Source organism: Vanellus vanellus, assembly GCF_965231255.1.
Source record: "Vanellus vanellus genome assembly, chromosome: 3".
NCBI classification, from domain to species: domain Eukaryota; kingdom Metazoa; phylum Chordata; class Aves; order Charadriiformes; family Charadriidae; genus Vanellus; species Vanellus vanellus.
The window spans coordinates 67,154,641-67,164,762 of record NC_138907.1 but is presented as its reverse complement, the minus strand read 5'-3'; the positions used below and the strand labels follow the sequence as shown (position 1 = coordinate 67,164,762).

The window sequence follows — 10,122 nt, the reverse complement described above, 5'->3', positions numbered from 1 at the left end:
CTGGGTCCCACATCAAGCAACAGAACTATTTCAATATGAAATAAAACAACTCAAAGATGCCTGTGGTGTTAGTATTAGCTCCGTTAGAACATGCATGTGGAACAGCCATGAAACACGCTGTTTCTACAGGCTTTTCTGTTTGTGTGCTCCAAAAACTGTTTAGGAAGAGAAGAAGCCTTAACACAGTTCCACTGCCGACAGAAGTTTGCAAACCCATGACCACAGTTTTGCTTCTCAGATCTGACCCAGAAAGCCTATGGAAAGGGCTGTACAGAATGGTCTGCTGGATTTCTGGAGACCAACTATGTTCATCTTGTTATCAAAATTGAGCCCAATGGTATTAGCGTCACTTGACTCTGGAATGGAATGCACGACCTTTTAAACCAAACATGCAGCATACGATAGGCAAACATGATTTTCTATCAGACTACAAATTCACTGAACAGCACTCACAGTTCTCCGTTACTCAAATTAAACTTGGCAGAATTTAGGACCCAAGTACAATATAAATGACAGCAGTTTCCAGCAATCCAGGTTTGCTATCCTTCAAAAACAGACAAAAAAACTTCCACCCATTGAATCAACAACTTTCACAATTGTTAACTTTTTACAGAGAGATATAAATCAGACCTGACCTTATTCATCTGGACTCTATATGTAACAGGTTAAAATTAGCATTATTGTAAAGCTAACAGAGAACTTGGAACATGGAATTATATTTGCTATGGTCAATCCTTATTTTTAAGGTAATGGGTATGAAAAATAAATAAGCTTAACAATACTAATCCAGTCTTTTAAAGTGGGTTTTTTAATTAAAAAGTTTGTTAAACAAGATGAGTATTTACAAAACATTGAGCCTTTCAGTTCTGTTACCAAAACCTGCTGAACACAGTACACATAAAGCAGAATATTATACAAATCTAAAATATAAGATATCAATAAAATTCATGTGATTGACTTCATAAAAACTACACCATTTCCCAAATAGGAAAGATAAAACATGAACCAGCACAGCTTGAACTGAATATGCAGACTTCCAATAGATTCATTAGACACAGCCTCTGGGGAGTAATCTAACAGTCTAGTAATTGATACTAGATCAAGCCCATTGCTCATCTGTTGAATGTAAACTGTACATACAAAATTTACAGATATTTTCAAAGGCTCATTCTTAGACTTTGGAAGGATGCCATAATTAACTCAATACAATTCATCCAATCTCTCTGCCTAGGAGCTTTTCTGTGTAAGGGCTTAAATTGTTTGCCCAAAAGACAAAAAGAATTTAAATTCTTCTGTTGGACAAAAAGAGCAGAAATTTTTAATAAGGTGGAGCCCAAATTTAAAAAGGTCATTTTCTACCAGGCTACATACACTGAGTGTCCTTTCATATCACAGACAGAAAAGAAAAATCCAGATGACTCAGATCAAGACAGGAAGCTGGACATTGTAAACTCTTCAGAAATCCATGTATTTGATTGCAAAAAATCTTTACTCAGTGTTTTCAGAGAAAGGCAACGTATACCTCACATAGTGTCTGATATAAATAGGTTCGAAGACTGGCATGCATAGAGTTAGACAGCTTCATTATGCAAAAGCAAAGGAAGCAGAAATCCATATGTGGTTCTCTTTCCTCTTATACAGCATACCAGATTTCATATCAGATGATGTTTCACCTTGATCAGTCACAGAAGGAAGCCTTCACATCAAGGCCGGCCAAACTCTTCATTTCACTGGGTTACTGGCAAAGCAACATTAACAGGCACTTGGCTAGGCTGTTGTGCTGGTGACCCATTATTGAGAGGTTGCTGTGGAACAGCAGCTGATTCCATTTTGCTGATGTGTGTTATGAAGCGTAACCGAAGTTTCAAAGCTGGTCTTAAATTACAAATTATTTTCTCAACCTGTTAAAAAAAAAAAATTAAAAAATGCATTTGGCAAAATAGGAGTATTTTGACATATGTCATTACTGTACACAAACATCACATTAGCACAACGAAAAAAGGAAAAAAGGTATAGTAAATAGTGGTATTTATGTTAATATTTTATTTATCATGTTAACTCTTGGACCTTTTCTGATAGCTAAGCTTCAAAAAAACCTCTCCCTAGTGTAACAGTTGTACACCAAAGCTTTGGAAAGCAATTCAAACAACCGACACTTTTAAAAGTGCATACTGTTATAAACAAAAGTTAAATTGGCTGAAGGATTTTTCACTGACCATGGGTGCATTCTTGCTTTTGTCACATGTCAAGTTATATTAATGAATCAGAAATTAGGTACAAACTTAAAAGATACAGATTCAAATAAGGAAAAAGTTATGAAACATCCAATAGCTTTATTTCTAGTGATTGCTTTAATAATAGTTCTTAAAGCACCCTCAAGCTATATCTTACATTTCAGACTGCAGTAATTAGTCTTGAAATCTGAGATACCTAGTCTACTGCATCTGAAGCTTTTACATGTGTTGAAGTGCACCAACTCCCTAATTTGCATTTGGAGACTAATCAACTGTTAAGCACTTTGTTGTACTGCTACCTCTGAAAATAATTCACAAAAAGATTAAATGGCTACATAGGAAGAAAGATAATTAAAGTATCAATATCTACTGTTTACTTACTTGGTCTTTCACACTGTCACCTGTAAACATATACTTCATATGATACAAGAAGTCACATATAGGATCCATGTAGTTCAGGTGTGAGCTGTAACGATCTGCATTCAGGAGCATTTCATAAAATGCCACTCCAATCTGTTTCCACAGACACAAAAAGCACCCCAAATGAAAACAGGTTTTAAAATACTTTAGACTAGAAATACAGTTAAACAGTGTAATAAATATATGTACTGATTTTTAAGTATGTGTGATTCCTACCCGTTTACTTTCTTACAAGGACAAATGGACAGGTCTAACTCATCCCATTACGCTTAACTAAATGATTTTCCCAAGTTAACTTCCAGTGAGTGTAATGATGGTATTTCAGTATATGCTACATAATTAGTGCTTAAACATAATTGACGGCAACATGGTTTGAGCACGTACCCACAAAATTTTCAAAAGTAAACCTTAGTAAATAACTAGGAAAACTTTAGCACAGGATCTGAATCTTCTAGAGAGAAGACATTACAGTTTACTGCACTCGGCTTGTATCTCGACTCTAGCAAGATCTTCAGCAAATGCCTACAATGCATTTTAATGGTTCAAGCATTCTCTACAACAAGTTTACAACTGCAGGTGTTAGAATATACTTACTAAAGAAGTGTGTGCAAACATGTGTGTGCCTACGACCATTTAAAGATGACAATGTGAAACGAACTTTGTGCTTGGTCATTGAACTTACATGACAGTTGCTGCCTACTCTGAGGGTAGCAACTCCTCACAAAGAAAAAGGAGTGGTTTGGGAATGTTAACAAGCATGGAAAGAAAATAGCTTTTTAACTTTTCTTGTACTTTGGTTCAATAGAGAGAATGCAGGCACAGAAAAAATTTCCTTCCTGATGGAGGAAGGAAGAAACCTGTCAAAGCAATACCTACTAGCAATTTATAGTATTACACAGGAATCTAGAAAATGATACTGATCCATGCCTCAACAGTACTTTCTGTTGCTCCCTAGTACTGTTACTTAAGCACTGCTTTATGAAAAAACTTTTGGGAGTTACTTTTATTCTAGCTTTAAGGCAAAAAAAAACCCCAAACCATTCCTAAAGAATTATATATGTATCTTTTGTTTCATACTTCCAAAGCATATTTAAAAAGAACCAGAAAATGCCAAAACTCAGGAGTAAAACTGAAGGAAATACGTAAACAAGTATATAGGAACACTGCCATATGATTACTTAACTACCTGATACATTTTCTTACAGTATCCTGCGCTCATGATATATCCCAAAAACATGGGAACAAAAGTTACAAAACTCATCTCCCACTGTGTATGCATCCCTACACTTTTTGACTTCTTAACAAAAATATGTATGTATACAAACTAAGTATTTTAGAAAGAACTGGAGATGGGTGGTGGGAGAGTTGCAGCACAGGAACTAATGGGGATCTAAGAAAGTTAAGAGTGAAGTCCCCAGCACAGACATTGGTAATTGGGGATGAAAATGTCATCAGTAGTGGCAGTAGATCTATATGTTACGTTGGTCAGACTGTAGAGGCAGATAAGATGCATACTTGACATACAGGCTTTGTGTATATTTTCCAACAGCACAGGTATTTCATAGAATGACAGAATCATAGAATGGTTGAGGTTGGAAAGGACCTTAAAGATCATGTAGTTCCGACCCCCTGCCATGGCCAAAGACACTTCCCACTAGACCAGGTTGCTCAAGCCCCATCGAACCTGTCCTTGAACACTACCAGGGATGGGGCATCCACAACTTCTATGGGCAACCTGTTCCAGTGCCTCACCACCCTCATAGTGAAACAATTCTTCTGTATATCTATTCTAAATCTACCCTTTTCCAGTTTGAAGCCATTACTGCTCATTCCATCCCTAAATGCCCTTGTAAAAATTCCCTCTCCAGCTTTCTTGTAGGACCCCTTTAGGTACTGGAAGGCTGCTATAAGGTCTCCCTGGAGCATTCTCTTCTCCACGACTGAACAACCCCAATTTAGGACTCCCAAGTTAAGCTCTTCTTTCTAGAAGAGCCTCTGCTACCTGCTGTTTTTCAGCTCATCTGTCTACTGGCCAGCTCCATCTGTTTTCTCCTGCCCTACCCTTATCCACATTGATATGAATGCAAGAAACAGCTTGTGCTCCTCCATCCTAACAATTCAGCTCTTGCATACTTCCTTCCCCTGCGCCGAAGCTTTTAAAACAGGCAGTAAGTCTGATGCATATTTTGCATGCAGTTTGACAACCAAAGAAAGCACGTATTGCTTGCTATTTTTGGGGTTGTATTTCTTTTTTTATTAAAAAAAAAAAAAAATAGCTCAGCTATTTCAGTTAACTGGGTAACTCAGCAATTCAGATCCTTGAAAATACTGTTTAATTTGTAGAGAATTTCATTCTGAATGTTTATCAAAGATCTCAGATTCTGATTTGTAATATAATTGCAAAGCTAAAATAATATATACTGTATAAAGCAGACCAAGAGCCACACTTTACCTCTATCATGCATCGTGTCCTCTCCTGCTGGAACCGTTGTAGAAAAGGACCAACAAGGTGGTAAACGTAGAGTAACTGGAACTCTGTTTTCACTATGGGTATCAATACTTCTGTGAGGAACCTGTAATATTTCAAGACACTTACTACTTCAACTTTTTTTTTACCCTTCTTTCCCTTACCCCAAATTATAGCCAAAACATCACACTCTCTATCACAGATTTGGACATCCATTTTAGAAAATACAGTGTACCTCTGCAAGTATTAGTTATTTCAAACATTAATTATTTCAGTGAAGCTCTAAAACACTTCCAGGCATTATCACTAGACTCACTGGACTAGAACAGGCAATAATTCTAAGCTCAGCAGAATGCTACAAACAGTCAAAAAGCTGTCTTCTGACATTTTAACACTAACCTTAAATCAAGGTTCAGGATTAATTGAGAGGAATACATCATACCACCTTCAATTTTGTTCAGTATTTTAAGACTTGGTAAGTGAAGTCTGTTCTCGTTAACACGGAACTGGGGAAAGTCTAATCAACTTTTTAATGCAGTGGTATTTTTTACTTGCTTTAACGATTAAGTGGACCACTACCATATCCTTCAGTCAGCAAAGCATCTCAACTTGCAGTAGAGGGTATTTACTAGTATTACGGATACATTTACTATTTACAGTTGATGCTTTAGGAATATGCTACAGTGAATGGTTTAAGAAAAACTGAAATTAATAAAAGCTAACAAAGATAAAATAAAGCTCATTAAAGGCAGCCACACTCCAGGCCAAAGGCCTAAAGCTGATAGATAACGAGAGTTATGTCAGTGGAAGAGGGAGCTGGAAAAAACTTGTGATCTCTCTGGTGAGTTTTGGAGCTCCCCTGTACATATTTGCTGGTATAAGTGCTACAGGTACAGCTTTGTTATTTATCATATGTATGGAATTTAAAAGACAAATCAAATCATTAAATATTACACCTACTTAGGAATGAGAGAAAGCTGTCCAATGCTAGAATGATGCCAGACAGCATGTGCCAAAGCCAAAGTGTAGCTACAACTCATCTCAGAATAAGACTGGTGACATGCTGTGAAGTCAAACAGCTGGAATGGGTAACCAACCCACTCTGTCTCTGACGTCAAGCTGGGACTGTTGATAACGCTCACAATGCGATCATGGAGAACAATCCAGTATGGCTCCTGGAAAAAACAAAAAATTGGAATTGCTTCTGAAAAGAACACCATCTAAGACAATACTTCCTCAACTCTTTCTACTATTATTACATTTCTAAAATGTTTTCAACTACATCGTAGTTTATAACCCTGACAAACATGAAAATAAAAAGCACAAACCAGAAAGCATCTATGTTAGTCGATGTGACACACTCGAGGGTGTGGCATTATTAAGACATACTTCATGAATGTAATTATTTAATTAGCTAATACAAAGGTCTCCAAGAGAAGCAGAGCAGAGGCAAAAAGCCTAAATGGAAGGAGACAGAGTGTGCCTGCACTTAGAAAACTCAGAAAAAACAGACCAAAAATCCAAGGTGGAAACAGGAAATGAAAAAGATACAAAAGTCAGAATATAGATGAAGATGCAAGAAGAGGGAACTGGAAGAATAATAAGAAGCATTATAAAAATAGTAAGGATTAAATCCATGTTAGCTTTCTTCCAAGGAACGATTTTCTTGGGGAAGAGAAGTCGCAAGAAAAGGATAACTGCCGCACATACAAGCAACAGGTAAGCAAGATCAAAATTATTCAGGCAGTCCTGGTCAGGTACCAAGAGTCATTATATTCAGAAGATCAAAGTTTTTACTGATACTCGAAGTCTAACATGGCACACATTTGCTTTTGCACATCTCATTTACATGGTTTAACAGATACAGGATGTACAAGTGCAAGTATTAATAGAAAATTAGCTTTGCATCAGAACCCTTATAGACCTTCTTATTTCATAGCTCCAATTCTCAATACTACACACATGGCATTTAACTATATTTTTAAACAGGACTGATTTACTCCTTTTCATCCTACCCTCAAAACATAATAGAAAACCTGGTCAATTTTTCCATGCTGGAGGAGTAGATGTTTCTCAAACATGCAAGCAGCCTTCTGAATAGCGCTCTGTGGAATCTACAGATGTTGGCTGTAAGTTTTTACAACATTCTCTAGCAAGATGGTAAACCTTACATGGAAGAAGAGATTTTTTTAGTTTAAAATATAACATATTGACTCACTGGTAAGGCTGTGATAATTAGTCCAATTGCATTCATCCAAGCTGTGATATTCTCTCTTGGTACCAGGGGCTGACTAGAGACAGAGAAAAAGAAAACTAAAGCTCTGAAATTCACAATTGCAATTTGTGCTTCTGGTACACCTAAAGACAAGGGTACTTATGCAAAGAATATTTCTCAAGTTGGGAGAACTATAAAAACACATACAGGTATTTAGGAAAGCCAACAGATGGTATAAATGCCATTGTGATGTTCCTTGCAAAACTTTGTTCAGGCATGATTTTGTGTTAGTACCATCTTTTCTTCAAAAAGTGCTTCTGTGCTGTTTTCACTGTTCTTCCAACTGAATAGACTTCGGGTTGCTTGTCCCTTTATTGACTCTTTCCCTCTATGTGCCCCAACCAGAACTAACAATAATATATTACTAAGGTAAATGAGGTTGAAATCAAATAATTTCAGTTTGTCATTGCTCAAAGAGATGGCATCTGACTCACTGCAAGAATACTAGGTCCTTTCTTTCACTTCGGTTCTTTGCACAGTGGCTAAGGAAGAAACAGAGCTACGGGTCAAACTTAATGCATCATGACAAAAGGCTAGCCTTGGCACATCACTCTGTTTTAAAGTACCTCTGATTTTACATTTGCATCAGGAGGATTCAGAGCCCTGCCAATGGTTCCTGCCCTTTTCTTTGCATTCAAAGATCCTGTGATATTAACTGATGAAATGTCCTTCTCCCAGAACAGCTGAAAAAACAGACTTTTTCCAGCCTCTGTGCCACTGAATCCACTGGATAAGTTCTTAGCCTGTGCTAGGTCTTCCCTCTATCTTTTAAAAGGATTATGCTGAATCAACTGTTCCTCAAGCACACATAATCCACCACAGCACAGAAATCCAACACATATTTTTTCTGCTTGATCCCTATAGCCTTGTTTGTCCTCCAAAAATACTTTATATATAAAAATTAGAGCATTTATACTTAATTAAAAATTTGTAAAAAACAGATTACCTTAGCAATCTCTAATTATGTATTATATATTGCAAAAAACAGTTTCAGACAGCCAACATACCTCTTCAGCACAACATTCAGTAGTGCATTGCCTACTTCCTTCCCTGGAACAGCCAGAGCCATGAGCTCAACACAGGTAACATGGAGAGCATGGGCAGCTGGGTTAGGAAACTCATTGAATCTCCAGTCACAATTTGGAAATGGACCGGGTGATTTGCCTGCCATAGGTGACAAGGATTAAGGAAAAAAAAGCTGCTCCAACAGACTGGTGTAAGCAGCACACTGCTTAAAAACACACATATACACCACACATACCAAGTTGAATTGAATCGAAAGGCAAGTTACTGAGAACAAATAAAACAACTGCATTTCATAAAAATAAGACATATGGACAAAACCATGCATGGGTTCACCAGCTATTTCCACAGAAAGTTAAGTCATCTGTACTCATAATTCTAAAAACTAATAAAAGGCAGCCATTAAGAAAATGTAGAATGTTAGAATGTATAAATGTAAGTATTTGGATTTATAAGCAATGCATTAAACAGTGAAATACTGATACAGCTGTATGGTACTTTGTTTTCACAGTATCTTTCAAGATGTTTTTACTAGGGCAGCACAGTCCCTGTGTAGAATAATTAAAATGATATTGAAGTAATCTGAATTTAGACCAATATATGCAGCTAAAGACTCTTATTTCGTATCTGAATAAACAGAAATTGAACTTTATATTTTGACGAAATGAAGCTATAAGACATTAGGACAGCTTACTTAATCCAAACCATTAAGAAGGATATTGTCTACTAGTCTTCCAATGAGCTTGCAATAGTAAGCATCATCAGGAATCCATGGATTTTCTTCTCGGGCATTCATAGCACATTTGAGGTAAGTATCACTTAGACACCAGCCTAGTGGGCGATTATCTTTGAGAGAGCCAATTATGGCATGAACAAGTTTCCTCTTGAGGTTTGTGCGCTCTCTGAGTTGCGTCTCATAATAGTGAAGAGTGTTGTACAGGTAAGTCACGGGACGGTCTGCCAAGAAGAAAAGGAAAACAACAAAAACCAGAAATAACTTCCAGCATCACTATTGTTTATGGTGGCAAACATAAAATTAAATCCAGAGCTCTACAAGACTAAGTTGTATGTATTTAAAAACAGCACATATGGAATTGATTCATGTTCTTTATTTCATTATACTCTACAACACTGATCTTCCTTTGTCTTGTACGTACACTTTAAAGTGTGTGCAGAAGGGTAGAAGTCAAACAAAGAAAGTCAGTATTGCTAACAGTTCATATCTTAACGATAATACTAATATATTTGTACATAAACCATCCAAATCATCTCTTTGTAAAAAAGGTAATAAATAGGAAGAATCCATGTATGAAGTCACAGTAAAGAAAGAATATTGTAAATTTTCTGGGCATAATATAGCAATGACATCTATACAAAAACTTATTATAAAAGTGCAGTTATGACGGCGTTAAAAAAATCTGGTTAAGTTATTTGAACTTACACAGGGATAGATGGAGAAACTGCTTTTTGGCTGTTTCAGTCTTGGTAACAGAAAGTTTGTTAGGACACTGGTCCAAGTACTTACTACTAGAAGGGAGTGAAAAGCAAAGGTGTGAAAGAAGCATGAATTAGGAAGAGCTACCTGAATGACAGCAAGTTCACTGTTAGTAGGCTGAAATTCACTAAATGGGGATTGTATTTCTCTGTGGAAATGTACACAAAGCATAAAGAATAAGAAAGGATGAAAACCCTGCTGTGCTAGT

The 10,122-nt window shown here is 36.7% G+C and overlaps 1 protein-coding gene across 1 annotated transcript in view; it reads right to left on the bottom strand.

Moving 5' to 3' along the window:
- Positions 1 to 792: 792 nt before the first annotated feature.
- Positions 793 to 10,122, bottom strand: part of MED23 (mediator complex subunit 23) — a 41,374-nt gene continuing 32,044 nt past the window's right edge. Inside the window, exons 24-30 of the mRNA XM_082480861.1 lie at positions 9,140 to 9,376; positions 8,404 to 8,569; positions 7,340 to 7,412; positions 6,082 to 6,296; positions 5,107 to 5,227; positions 2,616 to 2,747; positions 793 to 1,901 (exon numbers count right to left, since the gene is read on the bottom strand). Of these exons, the coding sequence (XP_082336987.1) occupies positions 1,728 to 1,901; positions 2,616 to 2,747; positions 5,107 to 5,227; positions 6,082 to 6,296; positions 7,340 to 7,412; positions 8,404 to 8,569; positions 9,140 to 9,376 (1,118 nt within the window). The 3' untranslated portion in view covers positions 793 to 1,727. The remainder of the gene's footprint in view (positions 1,902 to 2,615; positions 2,748 to 5,106; positions 5,228 to 6,081; positions 6,297 to 7,339; positions 7,413 to 8,403; positions 8,570 to 9,139; positions 9,377 to 10,122) is intronic.